The 23,354-nt window shown below is 35.6% G+C and overlaps 2 protein-coding genes and 1 pseudogene across 3 annotated transcripts in view; 2 read left to right on the top strand and 1 right to left on the bottom strand.

Moving 5' to 3' along the window:
* The window catches only part of BNIP2 (BCL2 interacting protein 2), a 37,789-nt gene extending 26,938 nt beyond the window's left edge, over positions 1 to 10,851 (top strand). For both annotated transcript variants that reach the window (XM_072738657.1, XM_072738654.1), the window contains one exon: positions 10,823 to 10,851. In XM_072738657.1, the coding sequence (XP_072594758.1) occupies positions 10,823 to 10,841 (19 nt within the window). In that variant the 3' untranslated portion in view covers positions 10,842 to 10,851. The remainder of the gene's footprint in view (positions 1 to 10,822) is intronic.
* LOC112921677 (transcription factor BTF3 pseudogene) lies at positions 603 to 1,163 on the bottom strand (annotated as a pseudogene).
* GTF2A2 (general transcription factor IIA subunit 2) lies at positions 10,823 to 17,558 on the top strand. Its single transcript, XM_026001140.2, has 4 exons — positions 10,823 to 10,943; positions 11,731 to 11,835; positions 14,925 to 15,051; positions 17,265 to 17,558. Exons 1-4 carry the CDS (start codon positions 10,872 to 10,874, stop codon positions 17,288 to 17,290), a joined length of 330 nt encoding a protein of 109 aa, XP_025856925.1. The 5' UTR covers positions 10,823 to 10,871; the 3' UTR covers positions 17,291 to 17,558.
* Positions 17,559 to 23,354: the final 5,796 nt, after the last annotated feature.

Raw genomic sequence — 23,354 nt, 5'->3', positions numbered from 1 at the left:
TTGGCTGTTGTAAATAATGCTGCAGTGAACATGGAGTGCAGATAGCTTTTGGAGTTAGTGTTTTTATTTTGGGGGGCTAAACACTCAGAAATGGGATTGCTGTATCATACAGGGGTTATGTTTTTAACTTTTTGAAGACCCTCCATACTTTTTTTCCAAGTGGCTGCACCAATTTACATTCCCACCAGTAGTGCACTAGGGTTCCCTTTTCTCCACATCCTCACCAACGCTTGTTATTTCTTGTCTTCTTGATACCAGCCATTTTGGCAGGTATGAGATGATGTATCACTGGTTTTGATTTCCATTTCCCTGATGATTAGTGATGTTGAGCATCTTTCCGTATGTCTGCTGGCGGCTGGTATGTCTTCTTTGGGAAAATGTCTATTCAGATCTTCTGCCAATTTTTTTTCCCCTAGGCAAAGAACTTTATTAACCTTGTTTCAAATTTTATAGCCAGGCTTCTTCAGCTTAATTGGCTGCAAAGAATGAATTGTGTATAAGCAAAAACTGAAAAGAGCTGCAGTGTCCAAGGAGCTTGGGCTTAAAAATATTAGAGATCTAGATGTTATCAGATCCATGAACAAAATTTTAAAAAGCAGTTGTAATAATATAAAATAGCAGCTCCCAGTAACTTCTTCAAGTTTCAGCTTCTTCAGAAGTTGACTCAATTCAGTCTCTTTCATTCTTGGAAGCTTCATCAAAGTTCTCCACAGGATCTGGAACTTCATCGTCATCATCCTCTCCGGTAGCAAGTGGTGCTGTCCCATCCACAGATTGTTTGGGCAGAGCTTCAGCCAGTCTTCTTAAACTAGGCAGACTGTGTGCACCAAGCTGGTTTAAGATCCTGGGGTAGCAGCATTTCTGTCCACTGCTTTGTCTCAGCATGGCCTGTAATGGTGAAAGGGTTCACTGCAAGCGATGCCTGAACTTTAGGGCTGCTAAAGTGGATCACCGTTCCTTGGTTTGTGAACATACTCACTTCTTCAATACCAGAGATATTGTTTACCCCTAAATTCTTTAAGGAGAACTGAAGTTTTTTTATCATCTGCTGTAGTTGTTCTATGAACCACCTTCTGCTTTTGGCGAGCAGTTCCTTTCCCACCAATGCACACTTGTGCTTGCAGTTTGGCGAGTTTCTCTTGGTTCATGATAGTTTCTTTCATCTTGTTGGAGCGGAAATGGGACCGCGCAGGGGAATAGGGGTGGCGCTCAGGGGGTCTCAGGTGGACCAGCTGAGCTCTTCTGCCAATTTTTAAATTGAGTTATTTGTTCTTTTGCTATTGAGTTGTATGAAATCTTTATGTATTTTTTATAATATTTTTATATATGATTTGGAAATATTTTCTTCCATTCAGTGGGTTGCCTTTTTGTTTTGTTGGTTTCCTTTGCTGTGCAGAAGCTTTTTAGTATGATGTAGACACACTTAAATATTTTTTGCTTTTTCTGATTTTACTTTTCATATCAGATTCAAAAAATAGCACCAGTGTCAAGGAACTTACTGTAGTCTGTGTTTTCTCCTAGGAGTTTTATAGTTTCAGTCTTACATTCAACTGTTTAATCCATTTTGAGTTGATTATTGTGTATAGTGTGTAAGTTGTCCAGTTTCATTCTTTTGCATGTATTTGTGCAGTTTTCTGTTTTCTCAACACCACTTACTGAAGATACAGTCCTTTCCCCCATTAGATAGCCTTGGCTTCTTTCTTGTAAATTCATCGAGCATATATGCATGGGTTCATTTCTTTCTTTTTCTTTTTTTAATTTTTTATTTATTTATGATAGTCACACAGAGAGAGAGAGAGAGAGAGAGGCAGAGACACAGGCAGAGGGAGAAGCAGGCTCCATGCATCGGGAGCCCGACGTGGGATTCGATCCCGGGTCTCCAGGATCGGGTCCTGGGCCAAAGGCAGGCGCCAAACCGCTGCGCCACCCAGGGATCCCCCATGGGTTCATTTCTGAGCGGTTATGTTCTATTGATGTATCTGTTTTATCCCAGTACTATACTGTTTTGATTACGATAGCTTTGTTATATTGTGGGATCAGGGAGGATGATTCCTCCAGCTTTGTTCTTCTTTCTCAAGGTTGCTTTGGCTATTTGGGGGTTTGGTGTTTCCATACAAATTTTAAGATTGTTCTGTGTCTTTGAAAAATGCCATTGGAATTTTGATATAGGGATTGCATTGAATCTGTACATTGTTTTGGCTAGTAAGGACATATTAATAATACTGATTCTTCTAATCCATGAGCCTAGAATGCTTTTCCATTTATTTGTGTCTTAAGTTTCTCTTATTATTCCCCCCCCCCCCAAGTTTCTCTTATTAATGTAGTTTTCAACATACATGTCTTTCACCTCCTTGGTTAAATTTATTTCTAGGTATGTTGTTCCTTTTGATGCAGTTGCAAATGTAATTGTTTTATTTTTCTGATAGTTTGTTCTTAGTTTGACTTTTTCCTTTCCAGTTTGGATGGCTTTTATTTCTATCTCTTGTCTAATTGTTCTGAAAAGACTTTCAGGACTTTGTTGAGCATTAGGGTCTTGTTTGTGACCTCAGAGGAAAGGCTTTCAGCTTATCACTGCTGACCGTGATGTTAGCTTTGGGCTTGTCCTGTATGGCCTTTATTATGTTGTGGTATGTTCTCTCTAAATCTACTTTGTTGAGAGTTATTATCATAAATGGATGTTGAATTCTGTCAAATGCTTTTTCCGCATGTATTGGAATGATCGTATGATTTTTATCCTTCATTTTGTTAATATGGTGTCTCACATTGGCAGATTTGAGGCTCTCGAACCATTCTTACATCCCTTGAATACATCCCCCCGTGATCGTGGTGTATTATCCTTTTAATGTATCATTGAATTCAGTTTGCTAATATTAATTGAGAATTTTTGCATGTATATTCATCAGGGATGTTGATCTGCAATTTATTTTCTTGTGGCATCCTTGTCTGGTTTTGGTTTCAGGGTAATGCTGGACTCTAAAAAATAAGTTTGAAAGAGTTTATTGCTCTTCTGGGTTGTTTTTTATGATTTATTTATTTATTTGAGAGAGAGAGAGAGAGTGCGCAAGCACACAAGCACATGCCCAAGTTGAGAGAGAGGCAGAGGGAGAGACTCTTCAAGCTGACTCCCTGCTGAGTGGGGAGCCCAGTGAGGGCACAGTCCCATGACCCTCCTCTTCTGTTTTTGAAAGAGTTTGAGAAGGATAGGTATTAATTCTTCTTTGAATGTTAGGTAGAATTTATCAGTGAAACTATCTGGTCCTGGACTTCTGTTGGAAGTTGTTTACTGGTTAAATCTCCTTATGAGTAATTGGTGTGTTCAGATTTTCTATTTCATCATTATTCGGTTCTGTGTTTTAAGGAATTAATTTCTTCTAGGTTGTCCAGTTTGTTGGCATATAATTGTTCATAGCAGTCTCTTAAGATCCTTTCTATTTTTGTGATGTCAGTTGTAACATGTCTTTCATTTCTGGTTTTATTTGCATTTTTTTTCTAGGTGAGTTTAACTATAGGCTTGTCAATATTGTTTATCTTTCCAAAGAGCCAGCTCTTTGTTTCATTGATAATTGTTAAGTCTTTTAAATCTCTATTTCATTTCAATCTTTTTTCTTCCTTCTGCTAATTTTGTGCTTCATTTATTTTGTGTGTGTGTGTGTGTGTGTGTGTGTGTTTGGGTGTCCAGTTTCTTGAGGTGTAAAGTCAGGTTATTTGTGAAACTTATTTCTCAAAGTAGACATTTATCAATATGAACTTCCCTCTTACAACTGCTTTTGATGTATCCAACAAACTTTGGTATGTTATATGTTCATTTTCATTTATCTCAAGGCATTTTTTACTTCTCTTTGATTTCTCCTTTGACCCATTGGTTATTCAGTAACATATTGTATAATCTCCACACAATGTGAGTTTTCTAGTTTCTTTATGTAATTAATTTCTAGTTTCATAGCATGGTCATATAAGATGCTTGATATGATTTCAGTCCACCTAAATTCATTGGCTTGTTTTGTGGCCTAACCTATGATCGATCTATGCTGGAGAATGTTGCCTATGCATGTGAGAAGAATGTATATTCTATTGCTTTTGGACAGAATGCTCTGTATATATGTATATATGTTAAGTCCATCTGGTCTAACATGTTGTTCTAAGACCAATGTTTCCTTACTAATTTTCTTTCTATCTGGATGATGTATGCATTGATGTAAATGAAATATTGAAATCTCCTATTATTGATATTTCTCCCTTTAGGTCTATTTTTTAATATTTTCTTTCTATGTCTAGGTATTCCTATGCTGAGTGCACAAGCATTTCCAAATGTTCTGTACTGTGTTGGATAGACCCCTTTATCATTATGTGACACCCATCTTTTATTACAGTCTTTGTGTTTTAAAGTCTATTCTTATATATAACTATAGCTACACTAGCTTTCTTTTGGTTTCCATTTGCATGGAATATCTTTTTCTGTCTCTACTTTCCATCTGTTTATGTCTTACATCTAAAGTGAATCTCTTGTAGGCAGCATATAGATGGGCCTTTTTTTTTTTTTAACTCTGCCACTGTGTGTCTTTTTATTGAAGAGTGTAGTGCATTTACAGTTAAAGTTATTATTGATAGGTATGTACTTACTGCCATTTAATTGTTTGCTAGCTGTTTTTGTACTTCCTTCATTTCTTGCTCTCTTCTTTTATGGTTTGATGACTTTCTTTAGTGGTATCCTTTACCTTTTGTGTTTTTACTATAGGTTTTTGCTCTGTAATTACCATAAGCTTATATATAACAACTTATGTCTGTAATCTATTCTTTTTAAGTATAAGTAACATATAGTGTTAATTTCAGGCATACCAATTTGACAATTTTATACTCAGTACTCACCATGATAAGTATAGTTACTATCTGTCACCATATGATGTTATTACAATATTATTAATTGGATTCTCCGTGTTGTACTTTTCATTTCTGTGACTTATTTTATAACTGGAAGTTTGTACTGCTTAATCCCCTTTATCTATTTTGCCCGTTCCCTCCACCTGCCTTCCTTCTGGCAACCACCAGTTCCCTGTATTTAAGAGCCTGGTTTTGGTTTGGTTTGGTTTGGTTTGGTTTGGTTTGGTTTTTTCCTAATCCACCTGTAGGTGAAAGAAATCATAAGATATTGTCTTTATCTGAGGCTGTCAAACCATTCTTCCATCCCTCTGGGTTCATCAGTGTCACAAATGGCAAGATACTCTTTTCTATGGCTGAGTAATATTTCTTTGTATATATACATCACAGTTTTGTGGGGGGTTTTGAGTCTAGTTGACACACAATGTTACATTAGTTTCAGTTGTACAATTTAGTAATCTGACAAGTTTATACACATTATGCTCTGTTCCCAAGTGTAGGTACCATCTATCCTGTTACATTGCTTTTACAGTATCATTGACTGTATTCCTTATGCTGTGCCTTTTATTCCTGTGACTTAGTCATTCCATAACCGGAAGCCTGTATCTCCCTCTCCTTCACCCATTTTATCCAGCTCCTCACCCCTCTTCCCTCTGGCAACCATTAGTCTCTACTTATACTTATTGACCTGATTTTGCTTCTTGTTTATCCATTTGGTTGTTTTTTTTTTTTTTTCTGGTTCCACTTATGAGTAGAATCATGGTATTTATCTTTCTCAGTCTGACTTATTTCACATAGCATAATATACTCTAGCTCCATCCATGTTGTCTCAAGTGGCATAATATCATCCTTTTCTGTGGCTCAGTAATAATCCATTGTGTATATATATACCACATTTTCCTTATCCATTTGTCTACAGATGGACACATGGACTGCTTCCATATCTTGGCTATTGTAAATAATGCTGCAATAAACATAATTTATTGACCATATCAGCGTGGGTTTCTTTCTGGCCTCTCTATTCTGTTCCACTGAGTTGTCTGTTTTTATGCCAATATCATAATGTTTTAATTACTATAAATTTGTAGTGTAATTTGCAATCAGGAAGCCTGGTGCCTCAAGCTTTGTTGTTCTTTGTCAGGATTGCTTTGGCTATATGGGTTTTTATTGTTTTGTATAAGTTTTAGGATTGTTTGTGGTTTGTTGGAGTTGTGTGAAAAATGGCATTGGAATTTTGATATGGATTGCATTGAACGTGTAGATTGCTTTAGGTAGTGTGGGGATTTTAACAATATTCTTCCAGCCTGTGAGCATGGAATATCTTTCCATTTATTTTTGATGTCTTTCATTTCTTTCATCAGTATCTTATAGTTTTCAGTGTATAGGACTTTCACCTTGGTTAAATTTTTAGGTATTTTATTCTTTTTGATGCAATTGTAAATGGGATTGTTTTCTTAATTTCTCTGATAGTTCATTGTTAACTTATAGCAATTATCTAGATGATTCTTAGACTGTTGTCAAATGAATGTGGCACAGATTTGGTCCTCCTCCTTTGTCAAGTTTATATCTCCATTGGGACCTCTCCTAGCCCTTTTTAACCCTCCCTGATTTGATTAGGGATAGCAATATCCCTAATCACATACTTTGATTTATTGCTCTCATTAATTTACTGAACAAGTATTTATTTGGCTTCCATTACAAGTCAGTTACTGTTTGTTTTAGATACTTGCTTTACTTCAGTGAACAAAACAGACAAAAGTCCCTGTTAGAAGATGCAGAAAATACATAATGTGTTAGAAGGGGATAGTGCCATCAAAAGTACATAGCAGGGAAAGGGAGATTGGGAAGTTCTAGAGTGGAGGTGGAAGTTGGTATTTTAAGTATGGCCATCAGTTTAAGCCTTATTAAGTACATCCTATACTTTAAAGGAGTTAAAACAACCAAGTGGACATCTAGGGGAAGAGTATTCCAGGTGGAAAGAGGAGTCTTTACAAAGGCTTACATAGGGAGGTGTGTGTCTGCCATGTTCTAAGAATAACATGGAAGGCAGTGTGTCTGTAGAAAGGTGAGAGCAAGGGAGAGATAGTAGATATGGTTGGAGAGATCATAGATAGCCAGATTTTTTTAAGGATTTAGTGAAATGGAAGCCATGGGAGGTTTGGAACAGAAAAGAGATATGGGCTGCTGGGTTGGGATTAAAGTATAGCGACAGTGTGGAAGCAGGAAAGCCAATTAGGAAGCTATTTCAGTAATCCGATGGCAGGTGACTATAGCACAGACCAGGGTGGTAACAGTGGAAATGGTGAGAAATGGATAGATTCTGCATGCATTTTGAAGATAGAGTTTATAGGGTTTGCTAGGGATTGAATGTAAAGGTGAGATGAGAGGAATGGAGGAGAATTTCAAAGGTTTTTGCATTAGCCTATAGAATTATGGAGTTATATCAACTAAAATGGGAAAGACAAAAAATAAAGATGTTGAATAGACTGTTGGATCCAGGAGTGAGTTCAAGGGCAAGGTATATGCTAGTATGTCTGTAGAATTTGGGAATGAGCAGAAGTGATCATTAAAATCATGAGACTGAGACTGAATGTTATCCTAACAAATGAGTGTAGATGGCAGAAGACCAAGGACAGTAATTTGTGACGCAGAGTTCAGGGATAGGATAACTAACAAGCGATATAGGAAAAGGATGAACAAGTGAGTTTAAGAGAACAACCCAAAAAGTGTGATGTCCCAGAAGCTAAGCCAAGATCCTGTATCAGAGAAAAGTAAGTAGCTGTCTCAAATGATTAAGTCTGGTGAGAACTAACAGTTTTGGATTAGCTTTACCAATGCCATTGGTGACCTTCATCATCTGTTTCATTTGAGTGTTGGAGGCAAAAGCCTATGAGAAAGTGAGAGGAAAGAAATGAGAGACGGTGAGTACAGACAACTCTAAGGAGTGTTGCTGCCCAGAGGAACAGAGAAATAGAATGTAGCTAGTGAGAAAAAGGAGTTGAGACTTTTTTTTTTTTTTAAGGTGGGAGAAATAGCCACCTGTTTGCGGATGGCAGTAATCCATAGAGATGGGAAGTCTGATGGTGAGGGAAAGAACTAATTCAGTTGTTGGAACAATATTCTTGTGTGTACTAGAGAGAACAGGCTTGATGAAGAGGTGGAATGATTGTATTTGGGTAACAGCATGGATAATTTGGCTATAGTGACAGGTAGGGAGACAGAGTTTGTGCTTATAGATCCTGGTAGGTGGTCTGATGCCATTTTGAGAGTCTGGAAGTTTTCATTGCTTCGTTTTCCTCAGTAAAGTAGAAAACTTTCTATCACACTTAGACAAATTTATAATATTTGATATTAGCATTTAGACATACCAAGTTACTTATTCACTAACTAATATTTATTGAATACATACTGTACACTAGGCATTGTTTTAGATAGCAAATATATAACTGAACAAAAGTTCCCAGCTTTATGGAACGTCCATTTTAGTGGATGGAAACAATAAGCATGTATTTGTCAACTTCAATTAATGGTATGAATGAAACAATAGTGTAAGGGGGAAGGGAGATAGTTCCTTTTTATAGGTTGGTCACAGAAGTTCTTTCTAATGAAGTGACATTTGAGCAGATATCTAAATTAAATCAGGTAGTGACCTATGCAAGGCTGTGGGAAGAACATTTGAAGCAAAAAGGACTGACAGTGCAAAGGCCCTAAAGCAAGACTATCTTGCCATATTGAAAACCAGCAAGGAACCAGTATGGCTGCAACAGAGGGGAATGAAGGAGTAAGTGGAAGGTAAATTGAGAGAAGTAGCAGCCTTGCAAACCACTAAAAGGACTTTATTCTGAAGTAAGATGCTGCTATTGGAGGTTTTGAATAAATGAGTGATGTGGTTTGTTTTAAAAGGCTCAATGTGGCTGCTGTAGGGGCAGGGGTATTATAGGCAATTATAGAAACAGGGAGACCTCTTACGGGGCTATCACAGTGATCTTAGTGGTAGATGATGGGGACTTAGTGGTATTAACTGGAAATGGTAAAAGTTGTCAGCTTCTGGCTATACTTAGAAGAGTTGAGAAGACTAATGGATTGGATGCAGAGTGAGAGAGAAGCTAATGTGGAATGTAAAATTTGGGGAGTGTCTTACACTGGACTAGATTTACTGTTCAGTAAGGTGGGCAAGGTGAGGGCAGAAAAGATTTGAAGGGGACAGCATCAGGAATTTGGTTTTTGACGCATTTCATTTGAGCTACCTACTTGGTATTTCCATTCAATGGCAAGGAGGCAATTTTATATAGGGCAACAAGGGGAGAAGGACTGGGGATATATATTTGGGAGTCGTCAGCAGATAGCCTAATACTAAGGAAGTAAACCATATAGAGAAGACCTAAGAAGCCTTAGGGTACTCAAGTAGAAGCCAGGTACCTGCAGAAGGACCAGCCAAAGAAAACAGTTATTGTTGTATCCAGTGAGTTGGGAGGAGAGAACAGATCGTGGGGTCCCAAAAGCCAAAGAAAAGGTTTCAAGAAAGCAGAAGTGACCCACTGTGTCAAGTGTCCACAGATATATAATGTGAGGACTGATAACTAGCCATTGTTTTTGCTGAGTTTTACCTGATAACTCCCTGAAAAGATCTCCTAGCCATCTCTAAGCCAAAAGTGCTATGAGGTTAGAGAACTTGTGTATGACTTGTAGCTCAGTATTTGTTGAATCTGTACTACTAGCACCTTCTTCAAGCCCTCCTCTCCTTCTCATCTTCCAGTACACTCACTCTGGCATCCGTCCTGTTGGAATAAATACACCCATGCCATCTTTTGCAGCTCCATCTCCTACCACTTCCTAGTCATACACCTTAATACTATGGAACAATTCATAGCTGTCTCTACAGACTCTGTCATTTCATAGATCTGTGGCTTTACTCATTCTCTTCTTTCAGCCTAAGATGGTCTTCCGCCATTGCTTGGCTGAAGTCTAGCTTGAAGGATCAGGAAGCCTTCATTAACGAGTTCACTCAGTCCACAGATAACCTCCATCATACACTGTGTAGATCTATCATGGTGCTTATTTTCTATTGAGTTAAATACTGTTTTGTACATCTGATACCCTCTGTAGAGTATAAGTTTTTTAGAGTCCAGGAGCATATCCTTATTCATCTTCCTCTCCCTCCTGCCATCTTCTTGGTAGGCACTCTATAAAATACCAGTGTTAAGGAAAAAAAAATGAAGCAGAAGGCATGCAAGTGTAAGCAGAAGATTGTGTGGATCAGTGACTTGACAGTAAAGAGAAAGGAATGATAGTACATAGTAAATTCACTCTAGACTAGGTCAAAAGGCAGACTTTTAAAAGAAATGGTAGGGGGATCCCTGGGTGGCTCAGCGGTTTAGCGCCTGCTTTTGGCCCAGGGCACGATCCTGGAGTCTGGGGATCGAGTCCCACATCGGGCTCCTTGCATGGAGCCTGCTTCTCCTTCTGCCTGTGTCTCTGCCTCTCTCTCTCTCTGTGTGTGTCTTTCATGAATAAATAAAATCTTTAAAAAAAATAAAACAAATTTTAAAGATGTACCTTTTAATAAATATATCTATGCTTTGTATAAAAGTATAAATGCCTATGTCAAAATAGAAAAATCATTTTTAACTGTTCTAAGTCTTAATTAGATAGCAATTTGCAATTATTAAGCATTCTGCTAGCATACATTAGAAGGTATAAAGTAGGGTGCCTGGGTGGCTCCATCGATTAAACGTCTGCCTTCAGCTTAGGTCATGATCCCAGGGTCCTGCTCAGAGGGGAATCTGCTTTCTCAGAAGGGTGCTCTCTCTCTCAAATAAATAAAATCTTTACCAAAAAAAAAAAAAAAAAGACTATGAAGTAGACTATTCATTAGAATGAAGTAGACTATGTTACATATGGGATTTATAATGTTTAATACTTTAATACTTTCATATTAAATTTTTAGGACATCAATGCAAGCCTGAATAAGAAAAACAATTTCTTCCTCCTAAGCCATGGCATATCAGTTATATAGAAATACCACTTTGGGAAACAGTCTCCAGGAGAGCCTTGATGAGCTCATACAGGTGAGAAATTGAAAACCAATTTTTATTTGAGTCTGTAATAAATTTTGTTATATCCCTTCTCTCAGGCATAGAGATATGAGGTTAAGTACCTTAGAATCTTTGACCTAGCAAATCAAATTATTTAGATGAATAAGTGCAAATTCCTCTGCATTATACCATCCTGACTGTGGGGCATATGATACAATGAAGATCAAATGACGATTTTAACATGTCTAAATTTTCAAAGATTTTTTGTTAAACATAAAAATTGAGATGATTGGTTTTCTCTTATTTATAAGGCATGGTCTGTAGCTTTAAGATAATCTTGGGCAATTTGATAAAGTCTTTTGAGATTTAAATTTGAATTTATATTTCAGTTTTAGGGAATTGACCTTTTAAAAGAAACTCATCTAAGAACATATTAAGTATTTCCATTTGTTTTAATATGTTTTGTGAGCTCTGGTGAGATTAGATTTTTTTAAAAAATACATTACCTGGCCTGCATTTTTTATTTAAAAGAAACTTTATTCCTTCAGTTTATCAAACGCCTCTTTCCAGACACTGTAAAGGAATGATAGAGTTTGTCCTTGCAATGTAACATCACTGTGTGTGTTTTCTTTTCAAAATTATGTTTATATCAAGACAGTACAAGAAAATGCTGTCAGGCTTTTATTGTCAGTATGGCAAAGAAGAATAAGGGAGTCTAGTTTAAGAGCCTCTGGTTAACCTCAGTTAAATTTTAGATTATAATTTGTATATATTTTGTCTTTAATGTCCTTAAGAGGACTTATGACCTTTATTTTTTCAGTCTCAACAGATCACCCCCCAACTTGCCCTTCAAGTTCTACTTCAGTTTGATAAAGCTATAAATTCAGCATTGGCGCAGAGGGTTAGGAACAGAGTCAATTTCAGGGTAAGAATATTTTCCTACATCTAGAAGGTTGCACTGTGGTTGTTAAAATGGTGCTTTTTAGGACCTCTACATATTTGTGAATCATAAAAGGAAGCAATGATTTAATCAAATTTTGGAATTTGTTTTATAATAATTATACTTTACTTTTAAATGACCTGTGTACCAAGTTTATCCACTTAATGTGAGATAGAGTTGTTTTTAGATTTTTATTCCATTGTTTCACAAATCAGCCTATATATGTTTGGTTGCCTCCCCTGAAGAGTTAACTATTTCAAGTGCCCAAACCATTCCCTACAGGATTGAAGGTAAGTGACAGACTAGTCCCTGAGGCTCACTTAATGTTTTTCAAACTCTGATCTTCACACATTCCAGACAAGTACATTTGTGTTGCCTCCCACCTACTCTTAATGAAGATCTGAACTCATGGTAGATAATGATCTGTTTTGGTAATCCCAAACTGAACAAAATTGTCTTTCTTAACTTGATGGTAAATTCAAACTAAGGCCTATTGAAAGTTTGAAAGTATCATGATGAATAGAAAAAATTTTACCACATTGATATTGATGGAGTCAAATAAATATAACCAAATATAATTGTACACTGTTCTATTTATGCTTGCATTGTTATAAGGGATACCATAAGGTAAAAATTAAGAGATTACAGTATATGAAAAGAATATAGAGGTTAATTTGTTTTTAAGAGAACCATAGTGTTTGGGGGTTTCCTTAAATTTAAAAAAAAATGTTTTTAAATTTATTTAACAAACATTTCAGTGCCCATTACATACCAGGCATTGTTGTGGATATTGGGTTGACAGAGAACGAGTTTAGTGAAGGGATAAAGTCTGGGTGGAAGTTTTAAGTCTCTTACCAGTTTCATATACCTAAATGTTATCTAGAGTAAAATGTATCTATAAAATTTTACCAGTAGTTTCTTATATTTTCAACAGTAATGATTCTGGCAAAATTAGTTTGCTATTTTGTACAGATCTGCCAGGTTTGTCATTCAAAACCTGATGCTTTAATTTGAAATTGACCCATGTTGATACCTAAATAGCCTTCATGTTGTATTACTGTAGGTTTCCAGTTTGGATCTATTTAGCTGAAATTCAACATGATTTACATTACTGTTGCTTGCATAGTGTTTCATAAGTTTGTCTATTTTCCAAAAGCTAGAAATAATTAGTTTTTGAACAGATCTGACTACCATTCCTGTTTTTTCTTTTCCTACTGTTCTAGCTCAGGCTTTCATTACCTATCTCTCCGTTAAAACAAACTTGATCAATTCTGAGATCACACATTGATCATTTCTAATTTTCAAAGTTATTTTGCTCAATCACATTTAAATCTATATTGTTTGTAATAATTTTTACTGGCCTAAAAAAAAAAAAATAATAATTTTTACTGGCCTAAGGGCCCATTGAAACAATCTTATGCTAAATTTTTGTTTTAAATCCTCATGAATTTCATATAACTGAGATCATTTAAAAGAATGTTATGAGGGGGGAAATTTCCTTGAGTATGAGAATTTTAAAATTAGCAAAGAAAAGTCAAACATATGTGTTTATCAAGAACCTTGAACTAATTTTTAGGGAGAAAATCTATATTGAACTAGCCTTTAAAGAGGCAATGTATGCTTTTGATAGAATGTATCCTGGCAGGTAAGAGTAACAATTACTTAGTGTTAAAATACTAAACTTCAAATAGTAATCAAGCATTAAAAGATTAATGGTCAAGAAAAATCACTCTTAAAAATTGACAGTTTCCTTTTCTCTGTTCCATTTTGTATCTTTTTTTTTTTTTTGATGCCTTCTAGTTTTATTTTTTTTAATAAATTTATTTTTTATTGGTGTTCAATTTACCAACATACAGAATAACACCCAATGCTCATCCTGTCGAGTGCCCCCCTCAGTACCCGTCACCCATTCACCCTCACCTCCCACCCTCCTCCCCTTCCACCACCCCTAGTTTGTTTCCCAGAGTTAGGAGTCTTTATAGTCTGTCTCCCTTTCTGATATTTCCCACACATTTCTTCTCCCTTCCCTTATATTCCCTTTCACTATTATTTATATTCCCCAAATGAATGAGAACATATAATGTTTGTCCTTCTCCGATTGACTTACTTCACTCAGCTCCACTTTGTAATTTAACACGTTTAGTGTAAAAAAAACACACACACACACACACGTATTTATTAGAAGTCCATTGAAGATAGTTTGGCCAGATCAGTTACTGTTAAAATCAGTTACTTGACCAAAGCCAAATATCATAATTATTTTTTAATATTCAAAAGTTCCTTCTATGTTCTTTGAAATAAAATTTTTTATCAAGTCCCTATTCTTGAGATATTCGAGTATGACTTTCGTGAAGACAGTGAAAAAGATATTTAAATAACTAAAAATAGAGTAATAAAGGTTTTATATTTATTAGGGATTCTAGCTCACTAAATTATATTATCCAGTCTTGTGTTCACATTTTATTAAGCTTTTGTTGACCAAAAGTCACGTAGCCAATGAGCTCTCTTATTTATGTTGTCTATTTTAATCTAAATATTTAAGAAAGCATTTAATACAGCAATTTTACAATAAAGTAAGTGAAGCATATATATTTATATAACAGCTAACAGAATTTCAACATATATTTGAATGTTACAGAATGTGTTAATTGACTATGTATTGGTAAAGTTTCTGGTCAACAGTAGGCTATTAAAGTTGGGCAGAATCAATAGCTGTATGTGGGTTTTCTACTGCAAGAGGTTTAGTGTCTACAGAACAATTCAAGTGAACTTCCGTCATGGTGCCACAAGAGAGCAGTAGAAGTACAAATTTCCTTTCACCTTTTTTCAGGTCAGTACTTTGTGAATCTTCATCTTAACAATGCTGAAAATAGTCTGCTAACTACAGACTATTAGTTCTTAGAGAATTTAGGGGTTGTTTTTTTTTAAGTGATAGGATGAAAATTAAGGAAAATCTTAAGGTAAGCATTAAATAGTCCTACTGTTTTAAGAATTAGGTGGTTGGTAGCTGAGTTCTCAGAGTGCTTTGAGGAAAAAAATGCATTCATGGTATATCTAAATGTTTTGTTTTAAAGGGCTCTCTAAATACATACAGATTCTGCGATAACGTGTGGACTTTTGTATTGAATGATGTTGAATTCAGAGAGGTGACAGAACTTATTAAAGTGGATAAAGTGAAAATTGTAGCCTGTGATGGTAAAAGTAAGTGTTTATCTAATTACTGTGAAAGCAAAGCTACTTAAAATCTTGTTTTTGTGAGTCTCCAGAAAGTCTCCTCGGAAATTAAGGGAGGAAATGGCTGGAGATCTGGCTTCTATCTCAGCTGGATTCTGAATTCCAGATCTCAGTCCTCTCAAGGACTTTAGGTGTGAACAATTCATATGACATGTAGACTACATCCACAGGTTGAATTTATGTGGGTTAAAAATAAGCAAATTAGGGAATCCCCCCCCTCCCATTTCAGGTACAAATTTGAAGTATTTAAGTTTAATTTTGACAGTTTATCCTAGTTCTGGTGTTGTTGGATGCCTATACATTTTATATTTTAAAAGTAATCATTTGAAAGGTTTTTAAATAACCATAAGAACCTTACCAGGTCTATTGGTAAAAATCCATTCCCTAATCTGTGCAGATATATTTTCCATGTCAGACCCACGACCTTGTTTAAGTCATATCTTTTTCTTCCATGGTTATCTCCTTTCTGCTAATTATGTCTAAAACAGCTGTTCCTGAAATTAAATAGAGGACTATACTATAAAAGAAAAGGAAAAGAAAATGTAGAAATACCTTAAATTTCTCAGGTTATTTTGTTTTATAGATTTTGCGTTTCAAAAGAAATAAGCTAATCACTGAAAAAATGTAGAGAAGACAAAAAAAAACACACTTTGTACCACCGTCTGGGGATAACATCACTTAAATATTTTATTATGTAATTATATATCTGTTAAATACATCATTTTTCAGAGCTGCATAAAGTTATACCTTTGGCTCTTTTTTCCGGATATCAGAAAGTCTCTGAAACTAGCAATACTACACTGACTTGTACTAGCAAAGATGACTTTTTAATATGGTTATCAAATACTTTGTCTTCTTGCTGTAGTGACAGAAAAGATATATGTAATTTCCCAGATCACACGATAACATTTCTGTATGTCAGATAATGTATACTTTTTTCATATTTTTCTTAACCCTGAGATTAATATCCAAATTCCACAGTCGAGTAAAACTCATTTTGATAGAGCTACAGAAGCTATAAATTATTGATGTAGACCAGTACTACTATTGAGTAAAAACTTTTGTACCTATGGAAACATTCTCCATCTGTACTCTCCAATAGCCACATATAACTATGAAGCATTCAAAATGTGTTAGAGCAATTAAGAAATTTAGTGTTTTGTTTTTTATTTAATTTTATCAGCTAACTAATTTAAATAACCACAACTAGCTAGCCAATGGCTACCATGTTGGACAGCACAGATGAAGACTAGTATGTCCATTTCAGTCATATGAGCCATAGTTATGTAAAGCCAAAAAGTCAGTAAAGGAGGCCCCTGAGCAAATTATTAATATCAAAGAGTCCATGTAAATATATTTTACTTACAGGAGCTCCTGTCTGGTAGTTCTTCGAGTGTCATACTCTTGCCTAAAGATGTAAGATTAGCTTTTTTTTTTTTTTCAAAAATCAGTAGATGCAAAGTAGTAAATTAGTGTTAACCTATTAGCTTCTAAGAAGTTTGCCCCACTTCCAGCACACTGTGGTAACTGATCATCGAAGAAAAAACTGTTGAGATTTCAAAGAAAGCTTTGATTATGTTCCATGTATTCGGTCAGCAGAAAAGAATACAACCTTAGCATGTTTTCTCTCCAAAATTAAAATACAAAAAGTTTGACATTTAAAAGGAGAAGTTTCAGTAATTGAGAAACTACTGAAATACCTTAGTGACCAGATAAATGGAGTGCTGCTCTGAAGCCCATTTTTCCTATAAGTCAGCTTTCTGAAATAGGAAGAGTGATAGTGGCTAGAATTTAGGTCTGTTTCTCACCAGTAATTAAAGTACAATTTTCTTCTGATATGTATGTTATGGTCCTTTGTGGTTTAAAATTTTGGGACAGTAGAGGACCTGAGGGAAAAAATGGTCATGTAACAGCTGTATGAACCAAACCAGGTTAACTTACATAATGAACCAAGTAATATAATTTGGTTTTTCTCCAGCATAAATATGAAGAGCTAAGAATTATCTCTTATAAAGGAAAGTTAAGTTCTTGGGGCAGTTCCTTGATCAGCTTCCCTCAGCCTTACCTTCTCTTCTTCCCCACTCTTACATCAGCACCACCATTAGTTCCTGTTTTAGTCGTTAAAGATATCGTCAAAATATTTAAATTTTAATTTACTCTTTCTCTCCTCTGTTTCCTAGATACTGGCTCCAATACTACAGAATGAATAGAAAAAAAAATTGCTTTTTTTATGCCATCTTCTGTTATAATTCATCGAGTTTTTGAAGAGAAGCATAGAAGAGACTTTTTTTTATTTATTCTAGCATCGCAGAAATGACTACACTGTGCTATATATACTACCAGAATTTCAATAGAAAGAAGCTTATAACTGTAGCCTCTTACATTACCTTTTCAGCATGAAGAAACAGTTTTTTTTAATGACAAACATTGTTGCCTTCCTAAGAACATTCTTGAATAAACTCATTTTAAAACTGCATGTGATTAATGAGTAGTAAAGCTATTAGCAATGTGAAGAGATTAGCTAGGCATTTTAGAAGAGCACCATCTGCCATACAAAGGAAATTAGGAAATGCATTCATGTCAGTAGAGGGTAGTTTCATCGGTAGGGCAAAACCATATTCTGGATTGGAATATATATCTCTTTTAAGAGTACAAAACCAATCATTGTTGTGAAAACCCTAAGTACAACTCAATTAGGAAAAGTTAGACAATCTTTACACAGCTCCCATAACCAAAACAAAACTAAAAAACCTAGCAACATAGTCTCTATATGACGTGTAAATTATTTAAGCTGGCCATATTTCATACATTTTAAAATTATCTACACCTTTTATAGGCTTCCATTAAAAAGTCCTACTGAATGTATGCCATATCTTTGTGTACTTGAAGGAGAAAAATTTTCCTTGTTTTGTCAATCTAGGTATACATAATGAAGAATATGGCCTTTTTAAAATATCAGAGGGAGAATAGCAAGCACCAGAGAGAGTTAAGTAACAAATTCAGCAGCTGACTCTAGATGGCTCAAGACCAACTATTATTAACAAGGATCTGGCACTGTTTATCATTTAGAGAGGGTAGGCAGTCAACAATCCCATCCTGTGGTCAATGGCAGTTCCACCTTACTGCACTGGGAGGAAAAATGTCTCTCTCTCTCAGAGAGTAGAGTTCACAGTGGGCTTAAGCAAAATAGCTTTCTTATAAACCTATTAAAATGTTAAGTAGGTCTTTATATTACACAGAGTCCCCCTTTTTTCATTTGTAGAAGCACCTTATATAACAAGTGTCATTTTTAGGCAACTAGTGCTCAAGTGTGATCTACTTAGCACAGACTTACAAATATAGCAAGCAATAACTGGCTTTATGAGTGAGACCAAGTGCTATATGTGTTGCATAGATTCTCCTGGATGATCTTCATAACAACCTCAGAACAACTTTGTTCCCTTTTTACAGATTAAGAAACAAAGTCAACCTTTATTACCAAAGGTTACAGAATTAGGATTTTTCTTAATTGCAATTAATCCAAACCAATTTTTTTTTTTTTTTGGAGGTCCAACATAATGGTTAGGAGAGAAGTGCATTGATAGTAAACAGGAGTTGTAGAAATTTCTGGTTCTTAAAGAGTAAGTCATAATTTAAATTTTTTCTTCTGCTAGTAATAGTCACTGAGTTCTTAGAGAAAGAAGAATAGGGCTGAAGTTATATACTTGTTTGGGAATTTAAGATCCTGTAAATGGTATCAGTAGATTGTGTTTCCAAGAAATGCAGAAGCATTTCTCCTCACTGGGTGAGGAATTTGTTATAATTGACTGGCCTGACCTACTAACTGGATAATAATGACCTATGCCATTCTCTGAGTGCTTCTATAGTCTTACCTCTGCATATTAGTGTAATTCTTGACTTTCACATTAACACTGAACTTTTATCTTTGCAGTCTATTCTAGTAATCTGTTCCAGGGTTCTCTTCCTAACATTCCCTACCAGCCATCACATAATCTGCTCCAGTCAAGTTAGGTTATGTTTTCTTCCATTTCTCAGGGCTTTCCTTTTATTTTATTATTATTATTTTAAGATTTATTTTTTCATGAGAGACAGAGGCAGAGACACAGGCAGAGAGAGAAGCAGGCTCCCTGCAGGGAGCCCAATGTGGGACTCATCCCAGGACTCCAGGATCACGGCCTGAGCCCGAGGCAGATGCTCAACCGCTGAGCTACCCAGGCATCCCAGGACTTTCCTTTTAAAAATCAAAATCCTACCCAGCCTTCAAAACTTAACCCCAGTTTTGTCTCTGCATGTAACTAATATTGATATACTCTTACAAAGGAGTCCTTTAACTACATGAAAGACAGCTCAAGAGACTGGAAGAACATGGTCTATTTCATTACTCAGGTACTCAATCCAGGTAACTTCATTGGAACTTCATTCCATCGGTTGAAGTCCATTCTCGTACTTACTAGGTTAGTTACCGTATACACTTCTGCTTTTGCTTGGGCAAGACTGCAGTAATCCTAGCTAACATTTCCTCCTGTCGGTTCTACTTACTTGCTTAAACATCACACAGCTGACACTTTATTGCAGTAGATGTTCTAATAGTCCCATAATAGTACTCATACTTTACTGGAATTACAAAAGGGTCACAGCAAGAACTCACGCCACTTTGTGCTTTCCCAACTGGCCATAGGCTCCAATGATAGTTTACTTGCCTGTTAATGTGGAAGAAGAACAAATCCCATTAGTTTTTCTACTTTTAGGACTAAGAGTAAAAGCTGGACTTTTGTAATAATATAGAATCAATCGACTATTGATGCATTACTAATGCTATTTTAACACTCAAGTAGTAGGCAAACAGTTCTCTCTTTGAGTTTGGTGGATTGGTCATTGTCCAACTTTATTTTGATCTTCAGCTAATTTTGAAAAAAAATGAATAATTTATCTTTTGGTAGGCATAATTACAATGTGAAGGTAGATTGCCTTCAGTTTTGAGTTGGTTGTAATTAAATTCTTAAGAGTAAAATTTTCAAAGTTTTATATTTTATATTTATACACACACACATATATCAACTGGAGAAACCATTATTTGTAGCCTAGTAATGAAATTTGGACTCAATAAAATTGAGCACATGGTAAGGGAAACTGGACATGAAAGAATGAGAGCAGATTACCAGAGGTCTTAAAGCTGGGCAGGGAAATTCTTAGCCTTTAATGGTCTTTGGGGAGAGAAGACACATGAAACAAAGCTGAAATATGCAGGAACGATAGAATATCCATGCAGGAGTTAACATTTGGCCTAGAGGAATAACTGTGGGATGGCAAGACCCCCAAATCAGGGAAATTTCACAAAAAAAAGTCAACAGAACTGGAAATTCAGGCCGTCAACAAATATATGGACATCTGTCCAGACCTGCTGGCCATGATGCTTGTTCTTGGTCATGTGATGAGGTTCACAGAAAAGCTTCAAAGCTGATGAAACTTTGAAGATCAACCAATAAATCCAACCTCATTCAGTGCACAAGAATATTAAGATCCAGCTTAACTTAATTTCAGCTTTTCCAAGCTGAAAAAGCCAGTCAGGAGAGTTAAGTGTAAAACCCCAAAAGCTGTAAAGTTAGAGTACATAAAACTTCAAGCTGTCCTTCATAGCATCACTAATAAGTTCTTGGTTCTATTCATGTAGAAGCATACTACATGGAGTTGTCCAATTGAGAACCTTGCCAATCAAAATCTTTGCTTGCTACTGAATATTTTTGAATGAAATTATATGATGCCTGACACTTCTATCAAAAACAAAATAGTGAAGTGATGGAGGGTGGATATTAATAAAATTAACCATGGATTGATAAAGTTTAGTAATAAATGAGACTCCTTATACTCATCTATTTGAATATGTGTTAGAAAATTTCTTAAATAAAAGGGGTTATTTTTCCCTTAAATCAATGCCCATAATATGCAACATTTGGCCTAAGATATTATATATAGGACTTTTTTAAACTATCGTTTTCTCTGTCCACATTATCTTACCATCATGGCATATGGGACCTACATAGCAATCTCATAACTCACTTCCAGCTATTCTAGACAATAACTGCCATCTCTCTATGGAGCCTTACAGGACCCTCCAGTAGATTTTAAAGCCTTTGTCAATCCATTCTAAAAATGCCCTCTAATTTGGTGAAAATTCACCCAGCTTTTTTTTTTTTTTAACATGCTGTGGTAATAGTAGAATCTTAATTTCCAAGTATAGATAGGTAGAATTTTCATGGGGTTTGGGACAAGGCATTTCACTTTATAACAGGTACAGGAACGTGGCAATATGCAGCAAAGAATTTAATGCAATCAGCTCAAGAACACTATGCAGAAAGACTGTCAATAGTATTCTATCTGGAATGTCCCAACTCTTATTTTCTGATTGTGAACCTCTCAAAGTTCTATTCTAGGAGAAACTGGCTTCAAACAGATTGGAGATTCTTTCCACTTCTGGAAATACATAGACAAGTACCAAACCTTTGCCTAAGTTAAGGGGATGGACATACATGTCGTATGTTTTTCTCCCTATGATTTTATTCATTCTGTTTTCCAAGATGAAGGACCATAGACACCTCAGATACCCAAAACAATCTTAAGAACGAAGCTACAGACAGCATGTTCCCTAATTTCAAACTATATTAACAAAGCTATAGTAGTCAAACCAATATGGTATCAAAATACACACCTGGATCAGTGGAACAGAGAGCCCAGAAATAAACCCCCTGCAGATAACGTTTAATTTATGACCAAAAAGCCAAGAATATACTCATGGGGAAATGGTAGTCTCTTTAATACATCATGTTGAGAAAACTGAACAGCCACTTGCAAAACAAGAAACTCAACCACTGTCTTCTACAATACACAAAAATAAGCTCAGGGGCACCAGGCTGGCTCAGTCAGTAGAACATACAACTCTTGATCTCAAGACTGAATTCAAGCCCCACATTGGGTATAGGGATTACTTAAAAACAAAACAAGAAACCTCAAAATGAATTAAAGACTTAAATATAAGACCTAAAACCATGAAATTCCTAGAAGAAAACAGGTGGTAAGCTCCTTGACATCAGTCTTGGCAGTGATTGTTTTGGATCTAACTCAAAGAGCAAAGGCCCAGTTGATTAAGAGTCTGTCTCTTGGTTTCAGCTCCAGTCATGATCTCAAGGTCCTGAGATCAAGCTCCTGTTCAGTCTGCACTTAACGCTGAGTCTGTTTAAGATGGGGGTTTCTCCCTCTGCTTCTCCCCTGCTCATTCATTCTCTTTCTCTAATAAATAAAATTTTTTAAAAATTAAAGGCAAAAACAGGTATCCAACTAAATGACAAGGCAATTTAGTAAATGGAAGAAAAATATTTGCAAATCTTACCTGATAAGGTGTTAATACTCAAAATATATAAGAACTCCTACAACTCAATAGAAAGTAGACCAATTAAAAAATGAGGATTTAGAATAGACCTGAAAGAAGACATACAAATGGTTAACAGGTATGTGAAAGGGTCCTCATTACTAATATCAGGGAAATGCAAATCAAAACCACAATGAGATATTATTATACCATTAGAATGGCTTTTATAAAAAAAAAAAAAGCGTTAGGATATGAAGAACTCTTGTGCACTATTGGTGATAATGTAGATTGGTATAGCCATTATGGAAAACCATATGGAAATTCCTCAAAACATTTAAAATAGAATTCCCATATGACCCAGCAGTTCAACTTTTGGGCATTTACCCGATGTTCATTGCCACATTATTTACAATAACCAAGACATAGAGCTAGCCTAAGTGTCTGTCAACAGATGAAAAAAGAAAATGTGATATATGTGTATATACATATATACACAATGTATATGTATACATACATACATACACAATGGAATCTTCAGGCATAAAAAGGAAATCCTGCCATTTATAACAAGATGGACAGATGGATCTTGAGAGTTATACTAAGTGGGGGGAGAAAGACAAATTCTGTATGATTTCACTTGTAAGTGGAATCTTAAAAAAAAAAATTCATAAATAATAGATCAATGGTTGCCAAAGGCAGGAAGTAGGGGTGGGTAGGCAAAATGTACAAAGATGGTCAAAAGGTACAAATTTTGGTTATAACTAAATCCTAGGGATGTAATGTACAACATGGTGACCATAATTAACAATACTGTAAAAAAATACTGTATTGCATATTTGAAAATTACTAAAAGAAAAATCATAAAAGTTCTAATCACAACAACAAATGTGTAACTGCAGTGATGGAT

The sequence above is a fragment of the Vulpes vulpes genome, chromosome 15, assembly GCF_048418805.1.
Source record: "Vulpes vulpes isolate BD-2025 chromosome 15, VulVul3, whole genome shotgun sequence".
Taxonomy (NCBI): Eukaryota; Metazoa; Chordata; class Mammalia; order Carnivora; family Canidae; genus Vulpes; species Vulpes vulpes.
The sequence above is the reverse complement of the archived record's forward strand: the minus strand, read 5'-3'. Positions and strand labels throughout refer to the sequence as shown.

Bases quoted from the DNA above. Each gene is read 5' to 3' on its own strand.
- GTF2A2 (XM_026001140.2), top strand. From the start codon at position 10,872: ATGGCATATCAGTTATATAGAAATACCACTTTGGGAAACAGTCTCCAG. The intron at 10,944-11,730 runs GTGAGAAATTGA...TTATTTTTTCAG, and splicing joins GCCTTGATGAGCTCATACAG to TCTCAACAGATCACCCCCCA. The intron at 15,052-17,264 runs GTAAGTGTTTAT...TCTGTTTCCTAG, and splicing joins TGTAGCCTGTGATGGTAAAA to ATACTGGCTCCAATACTACA.